At 45.0% G+C, this 17,207-nt stretch overlaps 1 protein-coding gene across 2 annotated transcripts in view; it reads left to right on the forward strand.

The window, feature by feature from the left end:
• PEX14 (peroxisomal biogenesis factor 14) overlaps positions 1-17,207 on the forward strand; it is a 146,955-nt gene that overhangs the window by 105,259 nt on the left and 24,489 nt on the right. Inside the window, exon 4 of one of the 2 annotated variants that reach the window (XM_072608831.1) lies at positions 10,820-10,948. The exons of the other annotated variant lie outside the window; for it this stretch is intronic. Within the exon in view, the coding sequence (XP_072464932.1) occupies positions 10,820-10,948 (129 nt within the window). The remainder of the gene's footprint in view (positions 1-10,819; positions 10,949-17,207) is intronic. 2 annotated transcript variants of the gene reach the window in all.

Raw genomic sequence — 17,207 nt, forward strand, 5'->3', positions numbered from 1 at the left:
GATAAAAGTGAGGTTCATCCATGCTTGCTTCCTTCAACCCTTCTTACATACCCTGATACTGAGAATTACCAAATTCTGCCCTCTTCTTCTTACATTAGTGTTTTCTTTTTACTGTTCCTTCTCTTTTCTTCTCTTAAAACTTGGAGCTTTCTTCTTCAAACAGAACTAGTCCAAACTCAGGTCAGATCCCCCATTTTTCTTATTTAACACCCTCAGGACCCTGTGAAGACATTCAGATCTCCTCCCATCAGGAAGTCATCTCCGTGATCACACAGCCCCTAACTGTTCACATCAGTTTACCTTTTTAGATTTCTCTGACTCTTGGGTTTGTATTTCAGAGTTCCTGTTCAACTCTGGTCTTAACATCAGAAGTGCCTCCAAGCCCTCCCTTCCCTTAAAGGGCCACATTTCTTCTCTTCTCCACCGCCTCTCCCATCCCCCGCCCCCCGCCAAAGTATATTTAGCTTTGCAGGGTAAATTATTCTTGGTTATAGGTCTATATCTTTTGCCTTTTGAAATATTTCTCAACAATTCCTTTAATTTATAATAGAAGCTACAGGGTCTAGGGTTATACTTTTTGTGGATCCTTGCTACTTGAGATGTACCAAGAGTTCTGGATTTTGCCTATGTCAAAACCTCTTTTGAGATTTCTTTCAGGAGTTGATTGTGGGATTTTTTCTTTCTTTCTTCATTTGGCCCTCAGGTTCTAATATACTTGGGCAGTTTTCATTTATAATTTCTTGAATTGGAAAGTCTAGCCTCTTGTTTGTTTTTGTTTGTTTAAATAATGGTTTTTCAGAACATCCAGTGATTCTTTCTTGACCTGCTTTCCAGGTCAGTTGTATCTGATATCATATATCTTACATGTTCTTCTATTTTTAAAAATCTTTTGATTTTCTTTTAGTATTTATTGCCAGTTCATAGAGTCATTGATTTCTCTTTGGTCTATTCAGGTTTTCAAAGAATCCATTTCTTGGGCAAGGTTTACCACTTCCTTTCTAAGCAATTTATTCCTCATCTATTTCTTTCCTCCAGAGCTTTTATTTCTTTTAAATGAATCTTGTTTCATTTATCCTAGGTCTTCTTGTGGTCCTTGTAAAAAATCTGTTTCCTTCCTCTAACTTTTTTGTCTGTATTTGTCATTGTTACAGAGTTACTTTCACCTTCTTCTCAAGGATGTCTAGATTTGTGGTAGTTTTTCAGAGTAGTCTAATGTCTTCTTTGGTTTACTCATCTCCACCTTTATCTTGTGATTTGGGGCTTTTTGCCATGTAAGTTGGGTAGTTGACCCTGCTTGGTCTCAACCTGGGTCATTGGATTCCTGTACTGATCTGTATCTCCTTGAATTGGGTACCCTCTTTTCTACCCCAGAACTTTGAAGTTCAGAGTGCTGGATATTCAGGACCACCTATGGCATCTAAGGATAGAGGGCTAGGGATCTTAGAGCTTCTGGAACCTGGGTTATCTTGGTCTGAATACTGTACTATGCACTGCTTCTCCCTAGGTCTTGTAAGGTTCTCATCTTGGGATTTTTGTGACCACCCTGGGGTTTTCTCAGTAAAGCCTTGTACTGTTGATGCCTCTGGACAAAGAGCCTTGTGAGCTATCTGTGTCTCTGGCCATTATCTGCTGTCAGAGGCTGTGTCTGCCTATGCTGGCACTGGCTTTCCTGAAAACACCCTTTCCTATTGCCCAGAGACTTCAGGCTGGCTTTTTGGTCAATTCTGGGGTGGAAGAGAAATCACTGTAGTTTCTCATTGGATTTCTCGATTGTTATTTAGTCTGGTACATTTTTCCAATTTTTACTGGAGTAAGTGTATGGGAATGAGGTAGTCAGACATCTTAGCAGGAAATCCTATCTTCATTTTTCAGACAGAAAGACATCAAGATGTAAAAGGACTTGTCCAGGGTTCCATCAGCAGGGGCATGAGTAGAGTGAGAACCCAAACTTTCCATTGTGAGACAAATTAGGAGGCTCTTGTAATGACCTGGGATCCTATAAGGTACTAAGTGTTAACTCATCAGGTAATAATTTACAGATGTGACAGAGGAGGCTCTGCCTGTAAGCTTTTAGAGACCATGGAGAACATGTCCAGAGATAACCAAATGTCCCAAATTTAGAAAAGAGAATAATGGGTCAAGTCCACTAATTTGCACATAGTAGATGTTGTCAATGTTTGTTGAATGAATTGATTGATTTTGGAAAGCTTGATATAGTGCCTGACAGAATTGTGGCATTACATGGATAACTTCTAAGCTCTTAGAAAAAGAAGCAGTAATCACCAAGAATCAGCATAGGTTCACTAAAAAGAATGCCAAACCATTCTCCTTTCTTCTTTTGATTGGTTCCTTACACTGATAGAGAAAGAGAATAGCATAGACGTACTGGATCTGTATTTTAGCAAGGCAGTTAACAAAATCTCTCCTACTGGTTTCAGTGAAAAATGCGTATTTGCACCCGAGTTAACAACTTTAGCCAAAGATGTATTGTACTTATTTAATTAATTGATGTCAGCTATGAGGTACTCTCCAGTGACTTGCAGCATGGCGCTGGATGCTGTACTTACTCTTGTCTTCCTCAACATTGTTTAGTATTTCAACCCAGGTGAAGACTATGATGTCAGCTTTTGAGATTTCCATATGGTGTGAAACTGGGAGTGGCCAACAAAAAAGGCTACACTAATGGAAGGACATATGGCATTCTAAACCAGGGAGAGGTGTGGTTAGACCCACTGTGAGATTGTGTGCTACACTAGCCACTCAGAATCTGGAGGAATGTGTTCAGTTCTGAATGCCACACTTCCCTAGAGACATTGCAGCCTGCCCAGCAGAAGGAAACCATGGTGGGGAAGAGATTGGGTAGTAATTGTGGGGGATACTCACTTGAGCCTGGGGGAGTGGAATGGGGTTATTACAGCTGTCCTCTAATTGGTAGAGGGCTGTTCACAGACAGGTTAGCTGATTTCTTCTGTGAGGTTCCATAGAGAAAACTAGGACCAATGGCGGAAATTAAAGGCAGACAGATGACTTCCCTAATATTTTCACCTGTTCAGATTAGAATGCTTGACTTGATCTCTCTGTCCCTGGACATCATGTAGCAGAGGCTGGTTGGCCACCTGTTGGCGATGTTGTTGGCATTGGACCAGATGGCTGCCATGTTCTCTTTCCAGTTCTTTGATCCTAAATGGAGTGGATCCTGATAAACCTTGCCACAGATTTGAGGCTAACAGTGTGCCTGAGTGGTTATGGATGCTGCCTCCGAGAAAGGGGCTTTCTCATCTCTGAAAAAGGATTGTCATCATCATCTTTGAGGCCCACAGGCCTTACACCCTCTAGCCTTGTTTTGAGAATCTGGCTACCGAGAGATGTTTGAAACACTCTTTAGTTGTCTTTACTGTCCCAAAGCAAATGTTTGTTTTGGTGCCATAATGGAAACGTTTCCATTTGTGAAGCAAATGTTTAGAGCCGAAAGAAACATTTGGGCAGCCAGGATGTGTCAAAATAGAACAGATGCTTGCCTTTTAAAAACATGCTTTTTCAAACACCCTTTGTGTCTTGCGGCTAGGAGTACAACAACAGTGGGCCAGAGACCAGCGAGAGATGAGCACTTCCAGGCCCCTGCTAATTTTCTGTGCTCTGGGATCTCGGGCAAGTCTGCACCAACCTGGTTTTTGATTTTCTCATCTAGAGATGAAGATAGCTGTCCTAAAGCTATTTGGTATGGTAGCTGTGAGGCTATTTTAAATGCTTTTTTAAAGGCAGTTCACAGATACAAAACACTCTAGCTAGGTAATGACCGATAGATCAGGAAGGGTCCAGTCTCATCATGTGGGCAAGTTGTGAGTTGGGAGAGCTTTGTGGAAGTAACTAGGACCTAGAATGAGTTGATCAGCCAGCCTCAGAGAGATGGCTATCTTCACCACCCACTTCAGCATCAGAAGTCTGTAATTAGGATTCTCTGAGCCTTGCTTTTCAAAGGGAAACCTTGTGACCTGACAAGGAGCAAGCTGGAAGTGTAGTTGAGGCCTATAGGTTAACTTGGTTGCCCCCATGTGACAAAAGTGAATGCTATTGACTTGAGTAACCTTTTCCATGGACTGTGTCTATGGGAGTTTTATTAACCCAACCCTTGTTTTTCTGTTGCAGATCCCCCCAGAATTTTTTCAGTGTGCTGGGAGGTGGGCTCATGGCACAGGTGGTAGCCATGGCCTTGCCCTGTTAGGCCAGCCTCGTTGTGGATTGGCACTGGTAATGTTTGCCCTCCCTTTGATTTACCTTTTAGAGTCAGTGACCCAGTATTCACATAGATCTTCTTTATTTCTAATTTAGCTTAAGAGGAGGGGGAAAATCTTTAGGCCCTAGAACTAAAAATAAGCCTCTGAGATGCTGATTGGAAATCCTCCCAATCTCTCGTAAGAGAGATCTCAATTTGTGTTACACAGAGGGGCAGCTCACTTCTGTCTTGTTCACCAGTTATACTACTCCCCAGAGAAGGTCAATAAATTTTATAGGGAAGTTTCCTCCTTGTGTGGAAGGAGCTGAGCTCAGTGACTGGTATGTTTCAAATAATTTAGGACTGAGAAAATTTGTCTGCCTTTTGGGAAGGGGTGTCAAAACCTCATGTACCAAAACTTTTGAGTGGAGTTAGTTTGGCTATGACTTTGATTCCCCTGGGCAGTGTCCTTTGTAACTCCAGCTCTCTCTGATTCTGAACTAAAAGTGCTCCCAGGGGCTGCACCACATATACTCAGGGCTTGCTTCGATGTCTTACTGGTCCTTCTTTGAAAATGATTTCTAATTATACTTGATGAGGTATTAAAAAAAAAACAAACCTCTCCTCCATGATCTTCTTGAGCCCCCTCAAACATGACATTAGATTGTACATGTTCACGTGTTATACCATCCATGTTTCTTCCCCCACCCCCATGCATGGGGCAGGAAGATCCTACTTCCCTCAAAGAGAAAGCTACCCTAACTGTAGTAGCAGACTTGGTCTCCCTGAAGAGGGCTAGTCATCCGGTCTATAACACACCTTTCAGGCTTCTTGTCTTTAAACTAGCAGTGAAATACATTTTGTCCTGGCTTATAACACAGTGATTTATGCTGGGAGCCAGGCCTGGGTGATATCACAGTGTCCTTTTGTCTTTGTGTTGGTTTTTCTCCCACATTTAATGTATTTAAGGGATATATTGTCTTTCTGGTTCACTGGGATTGGTACAAGTTTTAATGGGAAGTCCCCCCAGCTCCCTGTGTTTGGAGAAGAGAATTACATTCTTAGTTAGACATTTTTCTTCCCCCCCCTCACCCCCTCCTGTGGCAGGAGGCTTTGTTTTGTTGCTTTTTGAAATAGCATTCCTGCTGAGCATTTTTTAGAAAGGATACTGAGAGGACATTGAATTTCAACGCCTTTTCTTATCTACAACTTTTTTCTCTTATTATTTGAACTTTCCTCCTTTAAAGAGAGGGAAGTTAGAAGAACTTGTTTGGAATTTTGCACATCAAGATCTCTTAGAATTGGCGAGGAGGGGCAGGGGTCGGGGGGGGGGGGAGAGAACAATCCCAGTACCAGATCTTCAAATAAATACGTTCCATTCAGGATGATACTATTTGTAGCTCCCCCCCCCAAGACCATGCTGAGTGCCCTAAGAATATTTTAATCAGAAGCAAAGAAAACCAGCTTTTGGCTTGTTGAATTTTTTACCAAGTAAGTCAGGCAGTTTAGGGGGTGCAGGGGGGGAGGGTGGGTGGGTGGGGAGGAGGTCCTATAAACAAGGTGATATATAATATTTTTTTTTGTTCTCCTTTTAAATAAATACCGATCAGCTTTATGTTCAGAGACAATAGGAGCCGTTGGCTTAAATTTGCAGTTTACTGTATTTATGGCTGTAATATCAAGGTGCTGCCGTCGTAATTTCATGCCCCAATGAGAAGAGCAAGGTCGAAGCAAATGCTTCCATCGGCATCTGCTAACACACTAACTCATAAACAAGGCCCGGCTGGATCAGGTGGCACGGAATAATACAGGCTAATGAAATACAGCACAGCTTTCCATTACTGTTAGTTTTTACAGTGTCGTCATTACGTGTAATTTATGTTTAAAAAATTCAATTTTATACAAGGCACTGGGAAATAGGGGTCTCCAGGTCATCCTACGACTTTTAAAGCCTTGGAGAGGCCTTATTGCACTCCACTGTTCCAACAAAATGTTAATAATAAAATAAAAAAAATACTTTTTCCACCCTTCTCTTTCTCCCCCTTCAACCTTTTCTGGGTGAGTTGATTTTTCTTTTCATTCAGAGAGATTTTGCCCAGCAGCCAGGGAAGTTTTCTCTTGCCATGGATTGCTGGTGTGCGTGCGTGCGTGCGTGCATGCTTGTGTGCGTGCGTGCTTGCGTGCGTGTGTGTGTGTGTAACTGACCTCAGCGGCTATGTGTCCTTGCACTCCCCAGGGTTCACCTGAACCATTAGTGGAGAGCACCATTGAAACCTCCTGGTCCTCTTGGCCTCTGGCTCCCTGGCCTTGTTCTTGCAGAACCATGTAATGGCCTCCTGCCTAGGACAAACTCTGTCTGAGCTCTGAGAGGTTCTAAGACTTGGTGAGCAACTTCTCCACCTTGCCTTCTCAGCCCTCACCTCTGAGGCTGCTTGGAGAGGGGACACAGCTGCAGGACTGGACCAGGAGGTGGCTTCTGGGCCTCGGGAGCCCTGAGGCAGCAGCTGGATCAGTTCCCACAAAGTCAACTACTTTCTTGTTTTGTTTACTTTAGAACAGAAACCTTCCAGAGAAGCAGAACAAAATAAAATTGTTTGTCTTCTGCTTAAAAAGAGGGAAGTGATGGGGCACAGGTATGGTACCAGTCCTGAAGCCGCTGTTTCAGAGGCAGCAGGTGTAAGGTTCCCCAAGCCTAATGCATTCTTTGAAGGGGTCCTCTTCAGCCTTGAGAACCCAGTGGCTGCTGCCCTCCCAAAGCCGGGGCAGAAAGGAGCACTGGCAGCCAGCTTCCAGAGAAGTTTGCCTGAGCCCTTCTTCCAGGGCTCGGAGAAACTGGTGGTTCTGGGGTTTTCAGCACTGGTGGCATCAGCCTCCTGCTTGCTCAGTCTCCATCTGCCATCCCTAGCAACTTCTTTCCTCCCACTGGTGGGGTCAGACCTAATGACTCCAGGCTTCACTTTCTACTGATTCTGGGTTTAAGTGACCAGAGCAACAGCCTTCTGAGGGGCTGCTGGCTCTTGAAAATTGCCAAGTGGCGGCAGTGAAGTTCCAGGAGAGCATCTGAATGCAAGGAACACTGTTGGTGTAATAGAATGCAAATTGAAACCTAAAAGAAAATTTTAGGCTTTATGAAAATTATGACTAATTCTTCCAAAGGCAGCAGCTCTGAGGAAGAATTAGTGGGCTGGGGGAGGGAGTGTAGAGGGGGAGAAGGCTTCCATGCCATAGGATTAGGAAGCCAGTGTGCTCTATCCTAGCACTCTGCTCAGTCCTTGCTCAGTACCCTCTGCGGTTAGATTATTCCTTGCAGATAGCAATCAACTGGAAGGAAGTGTGTGTGTCTAATTTGCATGAGATTATTTAAAACAAAAAAAAAAGGTCTGCATTAGTCAGGGTGATGGTAAACAACGCAAAGAGATGCCTTTCATAATATAGCCGGTGCCTCAGCTTTCAAAGCCAAATATAATTCACTTACAATTGGCAGTCTCCTGTATTGTTCCTTTTAACCTTTTGGATCCTGCGTGGTCTTAATCTCACTGGGCCTGTTTGTGAGTGGTGGGGGCGGGGGTGAGGGTGAGGGGACGTTGGGGTCATCTCTCTCCCAAGGCAGGGACACTTCAGGACTGGGAGAAAATGACCGTTCCGTGTAGATGTCTCAATCTACAGAAAGAAGGCAGAGACAGAGAGATGAGAGAGAGGACATTCAGTGAAGCGTAGAGACTGATCTGTGAGGGGTGGCTGGCTCTTATGGGGGGTCGCAGCAGCAGTCTGAGACCAGAAGGACATTCTCTGCCCTCACTGTGGTACTCCAGAATTGGCCATGTTGAGTCTACAGCCAGGATCCACTTGTTCGTTTTTTTCATTGCCTCTGGGGAGGGTAAACTGGTCCTTCATTGACTTGTTTATGATTAGGGAAAGTCTGAAGTTTTCTGGAGGAAGGAGTCTGTGTCATCATCTGTTAGAGCTTCAGGTTCTATGTTGTACTTGTCCGCCTTTCTTTTGGAGCCCGAGTGACGTGGTAGGAGGGTGAGTGGGCTATAAGTTGGAGTCTCTGTTCTGCCACTAGGTAGCTGTTTGACTTTTGAAGATCCCCTCCCCACCCTGGGAGCTTCCTGTTCAGCTCTGACTGGGGACTTGCCAAAATTCTGCATTTTCCTAATGTTATATTATTCTAAAAAAACAGATAAATTGGCCAGTTATTTTAAGAATACAAATCTTGGTTGACTTAATGCTTGTAAACTGAGTCCTTTGCTCTGTAGGGGATCTAGGGGAGAAGGGCATTTCAGGCAGTGCACATTTGGGGCACCAGGCAGTGAGCTCTGGAAAAGAGACATAAATCGCTTTTCACTCCAGCCTCAGTAGTGGGCATTGCTGTTATAATACAAAAGACATGTTTTAGTGGTGAAACAGTTTCCACCAAAGCTGCAGGGCCAAGTGCTGGGCAGAGTGTTCTGTCCCTTTAACCGGCTTCAGCTCCCACGGCTGGAGCACCGCCTGAAACTTACTGTATATTTCCCCAGCGTTAAACATTATCATACTTGTTTATATTTGAAAGAGCCAAAAGGGAAAATGAGAATGCAACTGAATGCTCCTTTTGGGAAAATTATCCTCATTTGCAGCCAGCGGCTGACAAGGCACGCGAACCACCAGGTTTATAAAATTCTGCTGTGTGCCAGTGACCAGCAGCCCATGCTGACGTTGGCATGTGTGGCTCTCTCCTCTAATGGCTGATTATGAACTGGTTAAAATGATTTTTACTTGTTAGGTAGGCTTTTGAGGCCATGTCTCCCCCTCCCTTTTCTGTGACCATAAGGACCAGTGTTTAGGAGCCTCAGGTCAGTGTGATCACAAGGTCTAGTCCTCCTGGCCACTCATTTTGTTCATCCTTGGAGGTTAAAGGTCAGGTCAAGCAGCAAGGCTGATTGGGTCAGCAGGATGAAGAATGCCTCCTGTCTAGCCCATTCCTAGGTTCACCTGTTGTATTCTGAAAGACCTAAGTGTTCCTAGGGCCTCACCTTCCAGTCTGCAAGGGATCACAGCACTGATGGGATCACATGTAGCCTGGTCAACCAGTCCAGAGAGGGCCAGAGCCCTCCTGGGCAGCACTGACCTGTAGTAGCAGCAGGAGATCCCATGGTTTAGCTGCACCCCCACCAAAATGGGGCCGGCCAGGGCTATGCTTTAAAGCATTAATATGCTCCATCTATTAGCCCCTTGGCACTGAGTGCGAGGCACCATGCTTTTGAAAAAGCTTATCCTCAGAATCTCCCTGGACTTCATCTACCCCTAGGGGCAAATAGACCATGCTGTGGGCCTTGAATGGAGCCAAAATGGAGAGCTGCAGACCAGATGGGGAAAACTCTCTGCTCCAGTTTAAAAGCTGTGTGTTGTGGCTAGACTGGAGACTGGGATTCCGGGAATGGTGTGGGCTGCTCAGGGCAGCATTTGCTTGCTGGCAATGGCCCCCACCTGCTTTTCTACTGGGAAGCCTGGGGCTCTGGTGCACTCACACAGCCAACATCTCAATTCACCTTGGGGGAAAATTCTTCAGCTCCTGCTCCCCAGAGCCTAGGCCTTCTCCCTTCTCTCCTCAGGGCAGACCACTGTACTTACCCTCCTCTCCTGAATTTCTGGTCATGAGCCTGGTATAAGGCCTCAAGCTATAGGGCTAACCCAGATGTTGCTCCTGGGAAGGTTTTCATGTGCTTTTTATTCCTTCATGGGAAAAATCCTCTCCACATGTTGTAGCCCCCGTAGATGGCGCCCTAATATTCCCCACTATCCCATGTGCAGAGTGGCTGGAAGAGGAGGGAGGGATGGAAGGAGAGAGACAGAGAGAGAGAGATGGAAGGAGAGAGAGAGAGAGAGAGAGAGAGAGAGAGAGAGAGAGAGAGAGAGAGAGAGAGAGAGAGAGAAGACAGAGAAGACAGAGACAGACACTCGCCAAAGGCGATCTAGGTAACAGCCTATCATAGGCTGGAGCAATAATCATCCGAAAGTTTGGGCCTGGCCTTGTTTTGATCTGCTTTCTTGTTTTATTTTCTTCTTTACATTCTATATCCCATTCATACTAATCACAGTCAGTCCTGATTTTTCTTTTTATTTCTGCATTTGTCATAAAATAAAGCAAATTATTCCCGTCTTCGGAAACGATCCAGACTAATTAGTCGTCTCACCCAATAATTAGTTTTTTGTTTCCCTGTCTGTTTTCATGCATTATTGTTAGTTTTTTCCCCTCTTTTTTTTAACACCATTACAGATTAAAATGAGCCACATTTGCAGTTGATGGTATCTGTTTTCGGGGGAAGAATGGAGAATTGCAGTATGGAGCGACTTCAAAAGGAGCAATAAACTCAAGGATAAATTAAGGAAATTGAATGAGCCACATTTGGAGGCGGCGTTGAGGCTAATATTCTGTCGCTTAAGGTTAAATTGCCACTGAGAGAGGTTCCAGAGAATCCAAAATCGGGGAGGCGACAGCCCAGGAATCCCCACCCTTGACGTTCTGTGGCTCAGAGGGTCCTGTTTCACCAGGGATTGCATTTGTTTGAGCCACAGAAGGCAGAGAGAGGTGCTAACCCCATATCATTTCCTCTTCCCTCTCAGGGCTGACAGATGAAGAGATTGACTTGGCTTTCCAGCAGTCGGGCACGGCTGCCGATGAGTCTCAGTCCTTGGGCCCTTCTGCCCCGATGGTGCCCCTCCAGCCCCCTCACCTCATGCCTCAGCCATACAGTAAGTCACCCATTGCCACTCTGACCTTGGCCCCATTTGGCCTTCTGTACCTCTTGGCTGCATCAGGCTTTCCTTTCTCTTCTCACTGTAGCTTCCTGCTCATTCCCATCAGGGAGAACTTGGGAAAAGAGATGTCCTCCCAGTGGCTATTCCCAACTGAATGTGACACAACTGATCCTTTTCATCCAACATGGGACGAAGTTTAGTGGGGGTTTCAAGCCTCTCTGTTGCACTAATGAAGTCCTAGAGACCAGGTGCTCATTGGTCCTCCTCTCCCGCTTTGCAGACTGTGGACCCTGAGGCTGCCACAGTTTACTGTTTCCAGTTAACATTAAGTCTCTTGACTGCCAGGAAAGTTTCCTCCTGCTTCTGGTTGCTCAGTGAGCTAATTTGTTTTCTTATTATTTAAAATTTTTATTATAGCAAGTCTTGGTAAGTCTTTTAGTTTTTAAAAATTTTAAGATCCTGGCTTATTCATTCATCTGTGGTGGGGTCTCTTTAGGGCTTTCCCAATTAAAATGTAAAAATTCTCACTCTTAATTGCTCTTAATTGTGTATGAATGTTAATCATGAGGTTTGTTATGAAAGCTATTTTAGAAGTATAGATTATGGCAGATAATGGCAACAGTATGCACCCCCAAAACGTATAGGTAGGTGCTGAGCTCCTTCTCAGGTCCCTTGGAGCACTGTGTCACAGACGAGGCTGAGCCCCTGGTGCTGGTAAATAGCTTGCTTCCTTCTTTGTCCCTTTAAAGATATCCTGCAGTGGTGCCTGTTGGCCTTCCTTCCAGATCTCTTTCCTGTATTGTCTTCATCTTCTCCCGGGTCCTTCAGAAGATGGCTTTGGGATGTTATGGGTTGGTTGGTTATTGTTTTCCAAGTTTAAAATTGCTTTACATATCAGATTTTTAAGGGCAAATCTCAAAGAGAAAAATCCATTTTACTCATCTAGTAGCTGATTTCCTTTTTCCTTGCCTTTCCTTTACCTGTCCCTTTCTCCTTTGGTTGAACAAGAGGCCTTTGCTAGAGGAATGGGTGGGGTCTTACAAGGACCTCCCATGGATGAGGCACAAGGGGGACACATTCTTTCTGTGGCTCAGATCTCATTTGTCCCCTCTTCTTCCCTTACTCTCCTGAAGAGGAGGCTGTGGATTAGATAGGGCATTCATTCCTGGTTTATCTTAGCAAACACTGTCTTGTTGACCAGACTGACACGTCAGGGCAGGAAGCCTCTGAGGTGAGGAAGCCTGTGTTGAGATGTTTGGCTTTTGTTTCATTAAGTTATTAGAGAGTCTGTAGCAGCCACTTGTTAGTCTGGGTCTGTTCTTCTGCATCATTCAACTTCTGGGTATTTGCTGTGGCTCACTGAGCACCCTTCATGGTACTATTTAGTTAGCACATTGGGATTCACCCCTTTTTCTTTAGTCGAGTCCTTGGGCCAGCCTTTTAATGATAGTTGCTCAGGGTAGGCACTGGCAGCTGGCAGAATTCTTGCAGGAGGCACATCTGTTGGATTCCAGCTGCTTCCTTACATGGCTTAATATAAATAGGTCTCCAGGGATGCAGGGCTACTCTTTGCTCAGAACAAATTGCTTTAGGGGGTCAGAGAGCTGGGCCAGAGTCTCGGTGAACTTGCCTGGGTTCAGTGGACTAGCATGATTAAACGAAGACTCTTTTTGGCAAGAGGAAAGCCACCAGTTCACTTGCTTGGAAGAGTTTCTGATGCCCAGACCTCTTGGAGTAAAAACGTCAGCATGCTGAGATTTCTCTGAGATAGGTATACTTTTAAAATGCCCCCTGCCCAGAAAATCGGAAGCGTTCTATCAGAGAGAAAAAAAACCTTCCCTTGCTGCTACTGGAGTAAAAATCCTAGTAATTATAATTTTAAGTGCATTGAGTTTTTCGTTCTCTCCCTTTAGCTTCCTTCTTCTTAAACCGTTACGTTGCTCTCTGCTCCGCAGGGGTAATTCTGTCTTTTCCCTTTGGTACTTTTGCCAAGAGGTGTCAAAACTGCTCCAAAAAAAAAAAAAAGCTTGATTTTGATTAATATAGAGAAACAAGACTTTGCCTGACTGATAATAAAACTGATAAATGACATCTGAATTACTTGTAGCGGTAATTTATTACATAAAATATCTTTTATTTGACATGCGATTAGTTGCTAGAAGCATCACTCAATCTGACTAGTTTAAACATGCTCTAAAACGAACCCCAGTAAAAACCAGGACTGTCGGCTGCTGGCTTTATGAAGTACACTGATCCTGCGGCGAGGGGAAACCTGACTTTAAATATTTAAATGATTAATTGGGTTTATATTTTTTTTTACCTTTCTAACCCCCTTAATTACAAGCAAACTTGGGGGAGTTTCTGAACTAGGTGTGCAATCTGCATGCTCATCGCCAAGGCATTGTCTGTATCTCTGCCTGAGGTATTTATGGCCTCCGTGCACACATCTTCCTTTTGCTTTGAGCTCTACTTATAGCCCAGTCCCAGTACCTGCTGCCTAGTGGCCGGCCATTCCATGTCCCCCCATCTCTGGCCCTTTAGAAGGACAGAGGACTTAGAAAGGAAGAGACAGAGGAACACATAAGACATTTGCCAAATCCTGAGAAGGCTGGACTCCTCCCTTGTTTGGTTGGAGATGCCCTGAGTGACCTTGAAGCCATCTCCGGGGGCCCATGTTTCAGACAGCAATCTCTTTTCCTTAAGCAGCTCAAGAAGAGTCATGTTCTTGGATCCTGAACTCTTGGGTCGCCTTCCTTAATGGGCCGAGCCAATTCATGTTAAGAGCCCAAGAGTGATAAAGTAAGAATTGTCCTAGCTTGTGGATGATTGGACAGCCTTGGACAGTTTTCAGGGCTCCTGCCCCTCTTATCTCACATGGACATCCCAGCAACTCAAAGAGAGAGGTGAAGTAGGGAGCATCTCCAAATTACAGATGAGGAAACTAGTTCCTTTTCAGCATTTCTGTTACTGGGAAAATGTAACTACTCTTCAGATTTTAGCAAGTACAGGTAAAATGAGTATGGGAACCTGGAGTAATGACCCCATTTCAATGCAGTTAGTCTTTTTTGAGGGCCTGCTACACTCTCAGGACCTTGCTTAGTTATACACAACTGGTGGGGGGGGGGGGTCTCTGTTGTGAACACACACACACACACACACACACACACACACACACACACACAGTTAACCTTGTATGACATTGTCATTTGATTAAGGGCCAAAATGCCTGGAAAAAATCAGAAGTACGTTGGGAGTCCAGACAGGAGTGAAGCTGCTGAAGGCTTCATGAAGATGGTGGATGGGTGTCAAAGAAACTTGGTACAGGCCAGCTATGGAGCTTACTCTACTCAGGGTGTAAAGGGCATCAGGATGAGCCTGAAGAAATCCATTCATTCAGTAACTACTTATTGTTCGTTGTACACAGCAGGCACCTAATAAGTCTTAGTCAAATGAAAGAATGACAAGCCACCACAAACTTAGGTTTGTTCTCCATTTATTTACTCAGAGAGTTTAGGGTGGGAGAGAGGGTGGCTAATGTGGGTGGGGACAGTACCAATTCTGCAAGGTGTCCTTGATACTAACCCTAAAGGGTTTCTTTAAAAAACCTTTTGTTACTTCATTCATTCAATCATTCATCTTTCTGTCTTTGAAATCAAATATAAGTGATTGACATTTTCACCATTAACTTAGGTTAAATATTTTGGCTGTTTGATCAGAGAGATTGAGTGAAAATTCCTAAGGTACAATAACATCTTTCTTTTGTAGCCACGAATAAGTCAGCTTTTGATTTTTCAGTGTTGGTAGGGAAAGATTTTTCCTGTTAGCTCTTCAGTGAAATCAGCAGCCCCACCCACCTCTCACCTTATAAGTTCTGTATGCCTGGTGCATACACAAACCAAGACCTGCTGCAAAGGACCCATGGCCAGTATCAAGCCTATGGAATTTTCCTTCCTCCAGTCTCTGTGGTGCCAGGTAAAGTTGGTAAGGAGAGGAGCTGGACCTGGTCCCCTGAGCTCTGCTTTCTGGTCAGGTCATCCTACTCCACTCCTCCTAGCCTCTCCCCCAGTCATCCACCAAGGAGGGTGTTGGCTCCCCCCAGGCAACAGGAGCCTTGAAATTCACTCTCTGCTGTTAAAAAATAGGTTTACCTTTTTTATCATCTTATTCTTTGGCTTATGTTAAAATCGGTATGTTTCTCCAGGGGCATGTTGGATAGCGGGAAGAACTTGTCCAAGATTTCCATTGATGTAGCTTAGCCATCCCTGGGTTGATCAGTTGATCTGTGGGTATCTGCTGAATGCCTGTTGTACATTTAGCACTGTGCTGTGTTGTGTACTGTGGGGTATATATGAGAAACATAAAATATACACCCTGTTTTCAAGAAATTTACTGTTAGATTGGAGAAACAAGATTAATCCACATGAAACGATTATTGAACAGAGCAAAACAGTGTAATGAAATTCCAAGTGGTAAGTGCTGTAGAACAGTAACAGACATGGATTAAAAAGTATATTAGAAGTTAAGTGAAAGAGCAAGGTGAGGCAGGATTCCCTTCCAGGGACAAGGGAGGGAGAACAGGTCATGAGTGCCCTGGAATCTGGGGACTTGGATGCGCATCGCCACCCAAGTCAGGTTGGCAGGGGGCTTGGCGTACCAGCAACTGCTGAGCTCCCCTTTCCAGCTGTGTGACCCTGGGTAAGTTGTTTAACCACTGGAGCCTTTGTTTCCTCTTCTGGAAAATGATGGCGACACTCTGTCCCTCACAAGGAGGATGGGAAGACCATGAAAGATCATGTGTGTAAACTACAAAACTCTGACAGTGATAGCAACTGCTGCTGATTGTGTGTCACTTTAGGACCTGCAACATACTTCACACGGACCGTCTCACCCCCCCAAGGGCTCACTTTCCATCCAGCTCTAAGCATTTATTAAGCCCCTAATGTGTGCCAGGCTCTGTGATTGATGCCGGGGATACTGAATCCGAAGAATGAAGCTGCTGGGCTGCTGGGGAAGAGAACACGTCCGTGTGTGTAGAAGTCAGTACAAGCAGAACAGTACCAGGTGGTTGTTTTGGGGGTGCTGGAGAGGAAAGGAAAACCAGGGGTTCTGAGGTGGCAGGAAGGTCTGAGCTCACACCCTCTTGAATCACTTACTGTCTGGGTGACCCTGGGCAAGTCACTGCACCTCCACCTACCTCAGTTTCTTCACCATCAAATGGTGATAATAGCACCTACGTCTGACGGTCATTGGGAGGATATCAGGAGATAACATATAAAGTGCTCTGCAACCTCAGCACTATGTAAATGTTAGCTGATTTCAGACTGGTGGGCAGTCTGTCAAAAGATAAGGAAGGGGGTGTCACATTTGGGGAATAGCTGGAAGGAACAATCCCTCTGCCATTCCATACTTGTAGCTTTCACTTTCCACTAAAGGGACAACCCGCACCTGACATTATTCATTGGTTTTGTGAAAACCCAGCATTAGCTGAAGTGACATCGCATGGGCTCCTTTATTCCAAAGGAGCCTTGCTGCAGGTGTTACAAGTAAGCAGTGGCTTAAATGCTACTCCTTCAGGGCTTAGCCCCAGATCTTGTCCCTGTTTATCAGTGTCATTCAGGACAGTGGCCTGGGGGTGCCTAGTCCTTTGCCCCTGTAGGTCACTTGGAAGTTGTTAAGCATCTGGAACCCATTTAACCACGGAAACAGTGGCTAGAGGACCACGCCAGCCCTCAGAAGCCTCTCTGACCCATAATGATGTCTCCTCATCATCTGTCCTGAAGGTGTCACGGTGAGATGATGCATTTCAGATTCTGGCCTTCAGCCATTTCTGGATCTCCACATTTGCACAGAGGAGGCCCTTCCAGGGTTCCACCAGTTCTGGGCAGCTGGTGGGGGCCTCCAGTGGTGACTTTGCAGTGAGTAAGGTGGAGCACCAGCACCAGATGGAGTGGGCAGAAAGGTGCTGCAGCCTTGCCATGTGTGCAGGCATAGTTCAGGAGCTGTTAGAACTGTGACTCAGAGGCTTTTTTGCTGTTTCTGAGTGGCGTGATCATGCACATCATCAGAGGTCACAGATCAGCCTCAGTGAGCTCTTGTGGTCTGGCCAGAGCCCACCTTCTGAGGGGAGGGGACTTGGGAGCAGGCTGCAGGATCCCCCTGCCCATTTCCCATAGTGGAGAGCAACAGTAGCAGTGATGCTAATAGCTGGCTTTCATATAGCACTTTAAGGTTTACAAAACACTTTGCACTTATC

The sequence above is a fragment of the Notamacropus eugenii genome, chromosome 5, assembly GCF_028372415.1.
Source record: "Notamacropus eugenii isolate mMacEug1 chromosome 5, mMacEug1.pri_v2, whole genome shotgun sequence".
NCBI lineage: Eukaryota > Metazoa > Chordata > Mammalia > Diprotodontia > Macropodidae > Notamacropus > Notamacropus eugenii.